Below are 14,318 nucleotides of genomic sequence, written 5' to 3'. Positions count from 1 at the left end.
CTGAAAACCAACCTTAGGACTTCCCTTTCTTCTCATTTTGATTGGCTACAGTGCCCTAGTAGCGAATGCAAAAGTGCTATAAATTCCGCGGAGGCGAGCGCTCATTCATCTTCCCCTGCTTAGTCCAGCATCCTGTTACGGCGACAGCGGCTTCCGGTTATCGTTAGTTCCTGTAGATTATTTGTTTGCTCTCCGGTTCTGTGTCACCTGCCTACCCGGTCTAAACATGCTGTCTCCCCGCAAGCCCTTTGGAGTTGTGAGTGAGAACGTGTCCCCCACTAAGAGCCTGGCCCTGACCGACAAGGAGAGAACGGTAAATCCTCGTGTAACGTCGGTTCTATAGGGACCTTTCGCTCCTTCGTGTAACTAAACTCCCGCTTTTTTTTTTCCTGGCAGCCGCCTTCCCGCAGCAACACCCGGTTCCTGGCAAGTAAAACCGCCCGCAAGATCTTTCAGGAGGCGGAGACCGATTCGGTAAGTGAGCTCTTAAATACTGTTTACTACTATGGCCAATTGGGTCGGTGACGGCTTAATATTACGTTAATCCGGTGTGTCAATCTTCTCCCATCCATTTGCAGCGGGCCTTCAGTAAAATGGCCCTCATATGCATTAAAGTGCAGGTGATGCCTTTGGTGCCCTTTTTTAAACGTATTCATAAGGCCTCCAGGAATATATTCGTGTTGTGTGCAGGTCATTGTCTGCTTGTCTATAGACCTCTTTATCCTGGGGTTTGCTTTAGTTCATCTCCTTGTCTGAGGTTAAATAAAAAAAAAATAAATTAGGAAATGCAGGTGCTGGGTTTGTAAATAAATCTGACTAGTAAAGGCATCTTGTTAACCCCTTAATGATCAGGCTGGCTTTGTTTTTGTTTTTTTTGTGACCAAGGCTGTTAACACTTGTGGTAATTTCTTCCTTACCTATTTAGTGTGCCCCCAGAAGTTATAGATTTTTATTTTTTTTTCTTTTCTGGAGAGACCCTCTTGGCAACTAGGCTTTTTTTTTAATATATTTGTTTACTTGCTGCCATCTTGCAAGTGGCAAAATCTCATGCAGTGGCATTTGTGACCACTCTGACTGGTAAAGTGCATCCAGGTGTGGGTGTTTGCGGTCTCTGAATGCCTTGCTATCAAGGCATTTCAGCTACACCATGGAAGGCATTGCTTTGTCTCAACCAGGAATGTTGTGGTTCAAGTGTCAAATCAGTCTGCTTCTGATGCTTAAGTATAGTACATCACTACTACTTATTCCCAAAGGTAAAAATCCAGGTCTCTTCAATTCACGAGGAGCCCCTCCTGAGGGACAACCCCTATCGCTTTGTCATCTTCCCTATTCGGTATCACGATATCTGGCAGATGTACAAGAAGGCAGAAGCCTCCTTCTGGACAGCAGAGGAGGTGAGTAACGTGGCTGAAGCTGCTCATGGACCTTCTCTTCTGGCACACAACCAGGTGCTTATACAGACTTTTGCTTCTTGTAGGTGGATCTCTCCAAAGACCTTCAGCACTGGGAATCGCTGAAGCCAGAGGAGAAGTTCTTCATCTCTCGTGTCTTGGCCTTCTTTGCTGCAAGCGATGGCATTGTTAATGAGAACTTGGTGTGTACAACAGTTGGCTCTGGTGCAGGCTAACCTGCACACATGCAGAAATGCATGCATGCATATATATATATATATATATTACTGTGTGCTATTGACAAATCTGTTAAATACTGTAGCGTATACTTTCATCACTAAATGTGTGGCACTTGTATGAACTGTGAAGAGACTTGAATGATGGCTTCATATCATCCCAATCACCCATTAGGGTCTTGGGCTTGCTCAAAGAAAACTTCTCTGGTCAGACTCTTGAGTGGTCCTGTAGAGGGCCTTGATATTTAGTTGGATAAATTTATAATTTATCAAATAAACAGAACGCATGCAGTAGATGGTCCTGCTTACAATCTGGTAGGTGGGTCAGAGGGACTAAATCTTCCTGTGACCTTCTAGGTGGAACGGTTCAGTCGGGAAGTACAAGTAACAGAAGCCCGCTGTTTCTATGGATTCCAAATGGCAATGGAGAATATTCATTCAGAAATGTACAGCCTTCTCATAGACACTTACATTAAAGATCCCAAGGAGAGGTAAGCCAAGACATTCTGATCCTTCCAAACTGAATTGTAACATCAAGGGATTGACGGTAGCTAATATGCTGTGTCACTCATCAGGGAATTTCTCTTCAATGCTATTGAAACTTTGCCTTATGTGAAAAAGAAGGCTGTCTGGACACTGCGCTGGATTACCGACAGAGAAGCATCATTTGGTAAGGATTGAACTACTACACTGCATTTAAACATTTTTAATTGAATGCTCCATGGAAACAATTTCTTATGCAACATAAGAGTCCTAACACTAAATACATCTACAGGTGAGCGTATAGTGGCCTTTGCTGCCGTGGAAGGCATCTTTTTCTCTGGCTCATTTGCATCCATATTCTGGCTGAAGAAACGCGGCCTGATGCCTGGGCTCACTTTCTCAAACGAACTCATTAGCCGTGATGAGGTTGGTACCTCCCTATATTAATGGTCTCTGGTACCTCTTGTCAATGTTCTGTCCCTCAACATGGTTTTTATTTCTGCAGGGATTACACACAGACTTCGCATGTCTCATGTTCAAGCATCTTGTGAACAAACCATCTGAATCCCGTGTCCAGGAACTGATTACAGATGCAGTGAGAATTGAGCAGGTAAGCTTACTGCAGTGACTGTACCTATTAAACCAATTGGGCCGTATGCCAGAACATTAACACTGTTCCCTTCCCCCACTACAGGAATTCCTGACGGATGCACTGCCTGTAAACCTGATTGGTATGAACTGCAAACTGATGGCACAGTATATTGAATTTGTTGCTGATCGCCTGCTGCTTGAACTTGGCTTTAGCAAGGTAATGAACAAGTTCTTATCCAGCTGCGCTCAGACTATCCGCTTTCACGATAACTGCAACAGAAAGCAATGCGGCTATATAACGTTTTGAAGCGGACGTGGCTTTATTGGTGAATGTATCCACTGTGTTCTGAAGCTATTGTGCTAACAATGCCTTTCCTGTACGCAGGTCTACAGAGTAGAAAATCCTTTTGACTTCATGGAGAACATATCACTGGAAGGAAAGACTAATTTCTTTGAGAAGAGAGTTGGTGAATATCAGAAGATGGGAGTCATGTCCAAGACATCAGACCATGCATTCACACTTGATGCAGATTTTTAACTCTTGTGGCTTTGATGGATTCAGACTTGGGTATAGTGACTTTTGTGTGCAGCTAGGTCTCAAGCATGAGTTAACTGGACAGTCCTAAAGCATGGATCTCCATTGGCAGCAGTGACTAACTTGTGAAATGCTACACGTCCACTAGCTTAACCATGCTCTGCCAATGTCCCAGCTCATAGTATGAACCACGTATCATGTTACACTCATGGGTACCCTGTACAGCTTGGTGTGCATGTAGGAGAGGGTGCTGTGTATCCTGCAGGGGAAGCTAACTTATATATGGCAGTGTTGTGTCTTTTATATTTGTATGTTTGGATTGTTTATAAAACTCCTGCAGTTTAATTTAAAGAATCTTGTAATAAACTTGCCTCTTAATCATAAACCAGTCTGTGTGACTAAACCATGTTTCTACTTCTCTTATGAATCTCCTGCCAAGTTGAGATGGGGCAGGTTAGATACAATCATGACATGATTGTAAGACAATATACTGAAGGCTCGCTAATGTTCCACTGGGGGGTTTATTGAACACGTTATGTATTTTGTGTATGTGGCTGAAAAGCATACTTTAACCCCTTGATGACAATTGCCGGTCCGGGCACGTCACGGAAAAACAAGTCTTTTACGACCAATGACGTGCCAGGACCGTCATTTGTTAAAACGGGTGAAAGAAATCTTTTTTTTTTTTTTTTTTTTCTTCACTCAAACGGCGTTGTTGTAATGCCTCGACCTCGAGGCATTCAGCAACCCCACAATAGGCACCAAGGGCCATGTCTGGCCCCTCCCCGGGGCGTCAACATCCGTCATACATTGTATGGCGGCGGACGCCCGCTTTGAAAGCGTTTTAGGAGGTGATCAACGATCACCTCCTAAACTTAAATGGTGTCACTGGAATGCCTCGATCACGAGGCATCCAGCGACACCAAACACTTACCTCTGGATGGACTGTGACCAAGATGGCGGCGGCCCGGGGAAAAAAACAAAGATGAAAGTTCGCTAGATGGTCTCCAGAAAAAAATGGTAAAAAAAAACCCAGTAAAAGGTAAACATTTTCCACTGATGTCGCTATCAGGGGAACCTTCAAGTTGAGAATTTTTAAAAAAAAAAAATTTTTTAAAAAGGAAAAAATTATTTAAATATTTTTGTGAGCAAGTCGTAAAATTAGCACATTAGCTTAAAACAATTCTCGCATGGAAAGAGTTAAAATACTGGCATATTAAATGCCCATGGGGTGTCTAATTTTAAAAAAATGTATGATTTGATGGGGTAAATTGAATTGGCCGGGTTCAACAATGTCCCAATTAACACGGCGGGGGAAGGATGGCCACACATCTAATTTCCAATTGGAAAAATGCACACGTAACAAATGTGGCCTTTTAGTTCCCCCCAAAAATGACAAACCCATGCATGTGGGATATCACTGTATTTAGGAGATGTTGCTGAACACATATGGGGGTGTCGTGTGACAGCGGCATATATCAGGAGCTGTAAATTCATACATAACGTAGGTGTGTGTGGGGGGAGAAATACACGAATACTACTGCAAACTTTGAAAAAATTCTGGTGGTAAAATGTGTGCATGCAAAGAGTTAAAATACCCTGGGGTGTCTAGTTTTCAAAAATATATGGTTTTGTTGGGCACAGTGAAATGGCCCGGCTCAAAGATGTACCAAATAGGGCATGAGCAGTGGATCCCGAAATGCCAAAGTTCAACATTGAAAAATGCGCATCCCCCAAATGTGACCCTTTTGCCCCCAAACAGCCAGGCAAAATCATTCATGTGAGGTATCGCTGTACTCAGGAGATGTTCCCGAACACATATTAGAAGGCCCACCCCTCAGGCTCTTGGCGTTCTACATTGGGGGCTTTATTCAAGTCCTTACTACCAGGAGCCCTGTGGTTGGAGGGAACCCTGGGGATACCTGCCATTCCTCCCTTAATCTGTGGTCATGGCTCACGTGAGGCCTGTTTGCTTACTTAAGCTCTGTTGGGGGATTGTGTCCACAACAATGTGGTACTGAAGCCTTGCATTGTACCACTGGTAAGCTTGCTTTTCTGCTCTGGTTTCCATTTAGAATCAGAGGCGTAAACAAAGCAGATAAAGACCTCCTCTCTCTACATGAGTAATGTGACAGTCTGTCTTACTTCTGACATGCTCCCCTTCATTATTGCTTCAGGCTTCATTCCTTGGGGTGTGATTTGACAAAGATTATGGCCCCCTGAAAAGCTGGGAAGGAAAACTGAGTAAGTCACACAGCTAACTTGACTGTGTAGGGAAACGTTCTGGTTCTGTGCAATGAGATTCTTCCAGTGCTGCAGTACAATGCTTAGGCATGGCCCCTGTTGGCTAGTCAGTTGAGCCATCCCCCTAAGGATATCCATGCATGCTAGGGAACAGAGGAGATCCGTAGCTAGCTCCTTTTGCGCACAAGGGCGAGAATGGAAATTTGTGCCCCCCAGCTATTTTGCCCCCGAGAGGCTATTTTATTTAAACTGCCTTTACAAGACTGCCCATAAACACACACATACACCGCTCTTACACACAACTGCTCACATACACTGGCCTTACACACACACATACACTGCCTTTACACATACCTTCCCATAAACACACACATGCTGCCCTCACACACTGCCTTTACACACACGACTGCCAATAAACACACATACACACTTTCAGGGTGCCGTGTTATCTTTCCCAAGCCCACTGTTCCCGATCACGGATAATCCGGAATTCGCTCCTGGCATGCGTAATCCTACCGTTAAACGACTACTGCCAGCCGGGGCTTGGGTTATTCGGATCTCTCATGTGATCACTAACGGACGCCTTTGTCCACTGTCCAATCTTGTACGCTCGCTGTCCCCCCGCCTCTCCTGACCTTCTTCCATCATCAACTGCGCCACTTTCTATCCACACTACTCACTGACACATCTTTCCATAGACCACTTACACCACTGGAGACACTCTGTAAAGCAGCTGCTGAACCCGCTCATCTTTTATCCAGACTATACGCTATCTTGGTCACGTCGCGCCTTCCTGATAAGCCATACTACTTTAGACTGTGGGAACACGATTTAAACCAAATCTTTTCTCTGGAAGACTGGGATTCCATGGTCTTTCTGACGCAGAAGGGCTCTATTTCAAGTAAGACGCAGGAAACAGCTTTCAAACTACTATCCAGGTGGTACAAGCTGCCTGTGGATTTGCACCGTTTCTTCCCCCAAGTCTTACCCATGTGCTGGAGGTGTGACCTAGCCCACAGCACATACCTTCACATATGGTGGGAATGCTAATTGATCCGTCCTTTCTGGGACAGGGTGGAGGGAGTCATTAGGGAGGTGTGCGATCCTGACCTTAGACTCACCCCTGCGCTGGTTCTACTTCAACACGCTACACAATCTTTCGGTTCCTACAAACGTTCACTCTCCTTTCATCTTATCAATGCGGCCAGAACCGTTGTTCCCAGATTTTGGCGATCAGTTCAACCACCCCCTATAGAGGCTTGGGTTAGACCTGGTGTCCACAGCCAGGGGCCGAGGTTACAAAAATGATCTCAAGTGGCTCCTTTGAAACCAATTCCTCTCGTCCCCCCGTTTCACCGCCATTTTACATTGCCAGCCCCCGTCTACCCTCTAACTTGCGTTCTGGATGCCATCCATGCATGGGCGTAGGAACCCCTAAAAATCTGGGGGGGACAGCATTTTCCCCCATCAGATCCCCACTTTCTCACACTATCTACCCCCTCTCCCCCTCTCACACTTTCTTACTATCTACCCCCCTCCCTACCCTCCCTTCTCACTAGCTACCCTCTCCCTACCCTCCCTTCTAACTAGCTACCCTCTCCCTTTCGCCCCCTTCTCACTAGCTACCCTCTCCCTACCACCCCCTTCACACTAGCTACCCTCTCCCTACCCCCCCTTCTCACTAGCTACCCTCTCCCCACCCCCCCTTCTCACTAGCTACCCTCTCCCTAACCCCCCTTCTCACTGTCTACCCCAGGGGTGTCCAAGTTTTTTCTGAAGTGGGCCACTTCATCAGAATTGTATACGTGCGCGGGCCGCACTCATTTTTCACTGTGAGAAAATATGGCCTTTAATAAAATATGCAGATTAAAATAAAGTAAATGACACAAAACCTTTACTTTTCCTCTCACTGATTTCTGGGCCTAGAAAGTTTTGTGACTACAAATTCAGGACTCGGGATAATTAAAAATGAAATAGTTCTATTTATTCTAGGGATGCACTAAAATGAAAATTCTGGGCCAAAACATTCAAGGTTCACTTAGCCAAAACCGAAAACGACCCCCCACCTTTAAAAATAATAATAAAAACTCACATTTTTAATAAAAGTAGGTAACACACCACAATTGAACAAAAAAAATTTGCAATATGACTTGGCATGATAGGAGTGTGATTGCTAACAATACACAAGGGGGGCAGCTAGCTATGTTTCAGCATGTACTGGCTGACTTGGCATGATAGGAGTGTGATTGCTAACATCAATCACAGTCCAATCATGCCTAGGTTCCAGCACTTACACATCCATTCTATCACACACACACTCATTCATTCATATACTCATTCATTCACAGATTCATTCCCTCAATCACGCATACTCATTCAAACACCCTCCCCACCCCCTTACCTGCACTGCAGCTCCTCGATGCCGCTCACAGTCTTCAGCAGAGGGCGCGGCCTCCCTCTGCGTTCTCTGGTACTGCACAGAGGATGTGATGTAATGTCACTTGAACTCTGCTGGGTTCCGGTTCCTCTGTGCAGTACAGAAGACCCTCCCACAGGTAAGTAGCAGGGCTCGAGGTGCGGACCGCGTAAGATCGGTTGCCCTGGCTGCCGATCTTACGCGGGCCGCACCTCGAGGCAGGGGAGGGCTGTCAGCCTAAGGCCTGGGGGGTAAGTCTAGTCAACTGGCCCATTGCACCATCAAAGCGACTGCGATCGACATTGAAAGCGGCCGTCGTGTGGCAGTCACTCCACCAGCGCCTAATGAAATTAAATTGGCCGGCATGCACGCACCGCATGCCTCAGCTCTTCATCACACCCCTTTTAGGACGTGGGAAGAGGAGCTGAGGAATGGCCGTTGGGTCTGACAGCCGCATGATGCAGGGGGGTACCTAGAGTATTTGGCACCTGTGGCAGACCCTGTATGTGGCACCCCCCCACACACACACACTTTAAAACTAGGCAAACATTGACAGGGGTACAGCATATTTGTTATCATTATATGCTTAGGGATTACGTGGTACCCCCGTCAATGTGTGCCTATAGATTAAGCCAGACACTGACAACCCCTATCACTATATATTAAGCCAAACATTGATGTGGTGTAGGCTTACCACTTTAGTGACTGGCATAGTATATAGTAGGGATGCACCGAAATGAAAATTCTGGACTGAAACTAAAAATTCAGCATTCACTTGGCCAAAACTGAAAAAAAAACAAAAAAAAACTTTAAAATACTTTATCAAAAGTAACACCAAAATTAGACAAAAAAATCAACAACAATATTAACATATATATATATATATATATATATATATACACACATATATATAACAACAATCACAATCCTATCATGCCCAGGTTCTAGCATGTGCTGGCTGACTTAGCATGATAAGAGTGTGATTGCTGTTTGCAAATATATATATATATATATTAATACTGTCATTGAATTATTCTGTCCAATAAAAGTATTAACACACCGAAGTTGGACCAAAAAATAATTTATAACAGCAATCACACTCCTATCATGCCTAGGCAGCCACTACATGCTGGAATCTGGGCATGAAAGGAATGTGATTACGGACTCCCTATGCCAAGCTATCCCCCAACACTTACACATCCATGCTATCTGAAACCCTCATTCACAAACATTCAGCATAACACCCATCACTCTCACACACTTACATTCAGCATAACATCCATCACTCTCACACACTTACATTCAGCATAACACCCATCACTCTCACACACTTACTAATCCACTCTCTCCTACCTTTTCTTCTTTCACTCTCACTTTTCCTCCTCCTCCTCTTTTTCTTCTACTTCTTCTTCTTCTTCCTGTCCTTCCGGTGCACTGAGCGCGGAAGACGGTGGGCGTGGCTTCAGTGTTGTGCGACGGGATTTGACATCAAGTCCCGGCGCACAGCCACAGTTGCCGCGCGCATCGTTTCTGAAGGCGTGCCGGCATGGTGGCACCCCTCAGATGAGCGGCAGCCGGGGCGGACCACCCCCCCCCGCCAGGTACGCATGACGGCCGCATTCAATCCTGCTCGCGGCCGCTTAGTTTTTAACTTTGCGGCCGTAGCCGCATTGAATGCTCGTCTGCCGGTCGTCCGTCCGGCCCACCGGCCCGGATTTAGGGCGGCCTGGGGGGCGGCCTGAGGTCTCGCGGGCCGCATTTGCGGCGTTTCTATTGGGGGGGTTCCTACGGCCCTGGGGGGGATTTCTTAATTATCGGTCCCCCCCGCATGAGTTACTGGGGGGGATCTGTCCCCCCCGTCCCCCCCGGTTCCTACGCCCATGCATCCATGCGCCCCGGACCCCCTGTCCTCCACGGTCCTCTCAGTCTAGTTTGTCGGACCTTACCTGTGATGGTACTCCGTTTCTTTCTGTCCTACCATGACTTACCTTGCTGTCATTTTGCTCGTATCGCCAAGCCGCCTGCCGGGTGGGGAAGGCTCTTCGTCCAGATACATCAATGCTTATTTTTTCTCGTGTATCGCCTTCCCTCTCCTCCTCCCCTTATTTTTGTTCTTCCCCTCCCTCCTTTTGTTACTCTGGTTGTTACACCCCCGCTACTGGGAAACTACTTTGGTCCACATTGTGGGGTTACCTTTCCTTGCTCACTGTGCGATCCTGTGTGACTCATGCAGCTGTTTGAGGGACCTAGGGGTATAGTTCTTTTAATCGTACTGTTCTATGACTATTTGTTCATTTCTCATTGTGACTCTTTGGTCCACTACAATGGCTGTTACTGTGTCATTATGTATCCATGTTTCAGCAATGTACTGTACTCATTTTACAACTTTGTTGCTATGCACCGTGCATTTTCAATGTACTTTTGTATGGAATCTTGCTGTATCATTGTGATTATGTGTCATTGTACTATTATAAATAAATGAGACTTGAAAAAATAAATAAAAAAAACCACATACACTACCCTTACACACTACTGCCCACACACACAGTTTACACACACCTGCCCATAAACACATATACACATACACTGCCCCTACACGCACCTACCCATAAACACACATATATACATACACTGCTCTTACACACACCTGCTCACATACACTGCCTTTACACACATCGTCACATAAAGATGTATATACACATATATACGCTGACGTCATATCCCAGCACTCACCATCATTTGCCTGCACGTAGGGACCACGGAAGTCGAGGTCTGAAGTGACAGAGCTCAGGCTCCCTAATGTTGGGCCGGTTAGTGGTTTTGTGATCTCCCCAACAACTGCCCCTGCTGATCGGACGTTTGTGAGCCCCCCTGCTGCTGCAAGGAGACCCCTATGGTTAAAACCCTGGAAAGCGGACAACGCCTCCAAATTCTCGCTTTGTGGGTTGCCTTACGAACCTGGCAAGCTGTTTGGCAGTGAGCTGGACAGGATCATGGAGGGCCTTTCTGACAAGAAAGGGAAATCCCTCCCCCAGCAAGCTTCTAGAGGGAGGGGCAGACAGTCCAGAGGATCCAGGTCCCAGGGACCTTCTAGATCCCAATAGCGTCAGGGGACTCAGAAGAGAGGAGCAGGTCGCTCCCGCGGGTCCTATGAGAAGAGAAAGGACGTCTGGCGCTAGAGAGTCCGGAGGTAACCCCCCCTCCAGTGCTAGACCCGCTGGTGGGAGGTTGTCTATCTTTTTTTCTGGAGGCTTGGGAGAGGTCCATACCAGACCTCTGGGTGTTAGATGTAGTCCGGTCAGGCTACAAAATAAATTTTGTTTCCCTACCTCCTCTGAATTTTGTTCTGACAAGGCTTCTCGCGCACGAGAGGCACAGAGTCCTAGAGGCATCTATCCACGCCTATATACAGAAGAAGGCGTTGGAGGAAGTTCCTCCAGAAGAGCGTGGATCCGGCGTCTTTTCGCCAGTCTTCCTAGTGCCCAAGATCACAGGAGACTGGCGGATGATCATAGATCTTCGCTATTTGAACAAGTTCATAGCGAGAAAGAAATTCCGCATGGAGTCCATCCGCTCTGTAATAAATATCTTACTGCCGGGAGACGTAATTGTCTCTATAGACTTGAAGGACGCTTACCTTCATGTTCCTGTTTGCCAAGCCCACAGGAAGTATCTGCGTGTGGCTGTATCCCTTTGTGGCGAAGTGAAACACCTTCAGTTTGCTGCCCTTCCCTTTCGGAATCTCCTCTGCTCCTCATACCTTTACCAAGGTTGTAGTTGCCGTGGTAGCAATCTTGAGTCTAGAAGTCCTAGAAATCGTCCCATATTTAGACGATTGGCTTCTAAAAGCCGCTTCTACAGAAATTCTATATTCTCATCTTCAGCAGGCTCTGGCTTTTCTCCACCAGTTAGGGTGGATAGTAAACTACCAAAAGTCCGAGTTGGTTCCACCCACTTCCAGTAAGTTTCTGGGGTTCATAATTGACTCGTCCCGGATGACTCTCTCTCTGTCTCTTGACAGACACAATCGGGTTGTCAGAGCCGCCAGTTCTCTAAGGACCCCTCAGTCGGTGTCCATCAGAACGCTTATGAAGATGTTAGGGCACATGTCAGCGACTGCGGATGCAGTCCCTTGGGCCCTTTGGCACCTACGCCCTCTCCAATAAGAAGTTTTGGGCATTTGGAATCGCAACCCATTAGGGTTGAACAAAATGTGCACCCTGTCTCCTCAAGTCCATCGCTCCCTCAGTTGGTGGGAGCATCTGAAAGATGGGAGGTCCTTGATTCAGCCAGCCTGGATTCTGTTGACCATGGACGCAGCCCATCTAGAGGACATTCCAGTACAAGGTACTTGGTCCCGTCCAGAGAGCCTTATGTCTTGGAACTTCAGAGAGCTCAGAGCAATCAGATTGGCGCTCCTTCACTTTGCTCCTCAAATCCGCGGCAAAGCGGTGAGAGTTCATTCAGACAACATGACGGCGGTTTATTACATCAACAAACAGGGTGGCACGAGATCTCAACCTCTTCTCAAGGAAGTGGGAATGATCCTATCATGGACAGAGCAGAACCTCTCCCACCTTTCTGCAGTCCACATTCGGGGATCTCTCAATGTGGTAGCGGACCGTCTGAGTCGGGGTCTCAGTGTTCCAGGCGAATGGTCACTAAACCAGGAAGTATTTAATCAAATTACTCTTCGGTGGGGAATGCCAGAAATCGACTTAATGGCTACGAGGTTCAACGCCAAGGTGAAGATCTTCTGCTCCCTATACAGGGAGGACAATCCTTGGGCGATAGATGCTCTGTCCATCCCTTGGAGGTTCGGGCTGGCTTACATCTTCCCTCCAATTTCCATGATACCAAGGGTATTGATGAAGATCAGACAGGACCAGACCTCGATTATTGTGATAATTCCATTCTGGCCAAAGAGGTTGTGGTTCACCCAGCTCATGGGGATGAGTCAGGGTCTGTACTGGAAGCTTCCAATATCAGAGAACCCTGTGTTTCTGGGATCTCGCCTAGATCTGAGAATTCTAAATCTGACAGCCTGGAGATTGACAGCTCCCTACTGAAGGATAGTGGACTTTCTTCTGGGGTCTTGAGGACTTTGTCTCATTCGAGAGTGGAGTCTACTAATAGAGCTTACAACCGGATTAGACGCTCTTTTTCATTATGGTGAGCGAAGAACTAAGTGGGTTTCTCAGAACCCCCCATTTCTTCCATATTACAGTTCCTCCAAGATGGACTGGATAAAGGCCTGACTCCCTCTACACACCTCAGCCATATTGGCTTTTTTAGGGAAACCTCTGTCCCAAGAACCCCTTATCAGGAGGTTCCTTAAAGGAGCTGAAAGGTTAAAACCTAAGATCCTGAGACCAGTCCCTCAATGGGACCTTACTGTCGTGCTCAGGGGGTTATGCTCTCCCCTCCCTTCGAACCATTGGAAATGTGGACATGAAGTCCTGGAAGGCTGCCTTCCTAGTGGCGATCACCTCTACCAAGAGAATTGGTGAGTTGCAAGCTCTGTGTGCCTTTGAGCCTTACACCCTATTCCTGCCTGATAGGGTTCTCCTAAGGTTCCTGCCAGCTTTTTGACCGAAGTTCGTTTCAGAACATTAATCAGGTCATTTCTCTACCTGTTTTTCACCCGGATCCTTCAACAGAAGAAGAATCTCTTCTACATACTCTTGACATCCCCAGATGTCTGCAGATCTATCTGCAAAGATCCGGTGTCTTCAAGAAAGATGAAAATCTCTTTCTACAGTTTTTTGGCAGGAACAAAGGATCTAAAGCTTCTAAACCATCCCTGAGCAGGTGGATGAAGGAAGCCATCAGAGAATACTTCTTAGCTCAAGGCTTGCCTCCTCCCGCCTTTGTCCACGCTCACTCTACCAGAGCGGTAGCTACCTCGGCTGCTGAAAGGGGCTCATCCCTCTTCAACATATTTGTGCTGCAGCCTCCTGGAGTTCTAACTCCACTTTTATAAGCCATTATAGGCTAAATTTAAGACGTTCGGAAGACACTACTTTTGGGCGGTCTGTTCTGAACGTCGTTCAGCCAGAAGACCCTCCCTCATAGGTGATCTTATAGCTACTTCCCCTTTTGTGCTGCCAGTTAGGACGTAAGGGAATCGTTAATTTCTAACGATAATTTGTTTTCCCTTAGTCCTAACGGCAGCACACTAATATCCCTCCCTCTTATATTTTTTTATTATTCTTGTTATAGCACACTGTGGTTAGGGGTGGAGTTCCCTTTATAGGTGGGGTAAAGAGGGTTAATTGCTTATTTAATTGTGTAAATCATTAATTTTCCACCTGTCCTAATTGTTCACAGCGGCAGTAATACCCCTCTTGTGCTGCCAGTAAGACTAAGGGAAAACAAATTATCGTTAGAAATTAACGATTCCCTATCATACTTGAAATATC

The 14,318-nt window shown here is 46.4% G+C and overlaps 1 protein-coding gene across 1 annotated transcript; it reads left to right on the top strand.

Annotated features, from left to right (window-relative positions):
• The first annotated feature begins 226 nt into the window (after positions 1–226).
• On the top strand, positions 227–3,239 carry LOC149288364 (ribonucleoside-diphosphate reductase subunit M2-like). The gene is made up of 10 exons (XM_089491837.1): positions 227–313; positions 397–474; positions 1,254–1,394; positions 1,478–1,594; positions 1,985–2,118; positions 2,203–2,297; positions 2,403–2,536; positions 2,616–2,720; positions 2,805–2,918; positions 3,087–3,239. The coding sequence occupies exons 1-10, from the start codon at positions 227–229 to the stop codon at positions 3,237–3,239; spliced, it is 1,158 nt and encodes a 385-aa protein (XP_089347963.1).
• The last annotated feature ends 11,079 nt before the right edge of the window (positions 3,240–14,318 follow it).

The sequence above is a fragment of the Sceloporus occidentalis genome, unplaced genomic scaffold (assembly GCF_023333645.1).
Source record: "Sceloporus occidentalis isolate IW3139 unplaced genomic scaffold, rSceOcc1.0.p SCAF_52, whole genome shotgun sequence".
In the NCBI taxonomy this organism is placed as follows: Eukaryota; Metazoa; Chordata; class Lepidosauria; order Squamata; family Phrynosomatidae; genus Sceloporus; species Sceloporus occidentalis.
Note: the sequence above shows the minus strand (reverse complement) of the source record. Positions and strands in the feature narration are given on the sequence as shown.

Coding starts and splice junctions, on each gene's coding strand:
- LOC149288364 (XM_089491837.1), top strand. CDS start 227: ATGCTGTCTCCCCGCAAGCCCTTTGGAGTTGTGAGTGAGAACGTGTCC. Junction 2,119..2,202: donor ATTAAAGATCCCAAGGAGAG/GTAAGCCAAGAC, acceptor GTCACTCATCAG/GGAATTTCTCTTCAATGCTA. Junction 2,537..2,615: donor AACTCATTAGCCGTGATGAG/GTTGGTACCTCC, acceptor TTATTTCTGCAG/GGATTACACACAGACTTCGC.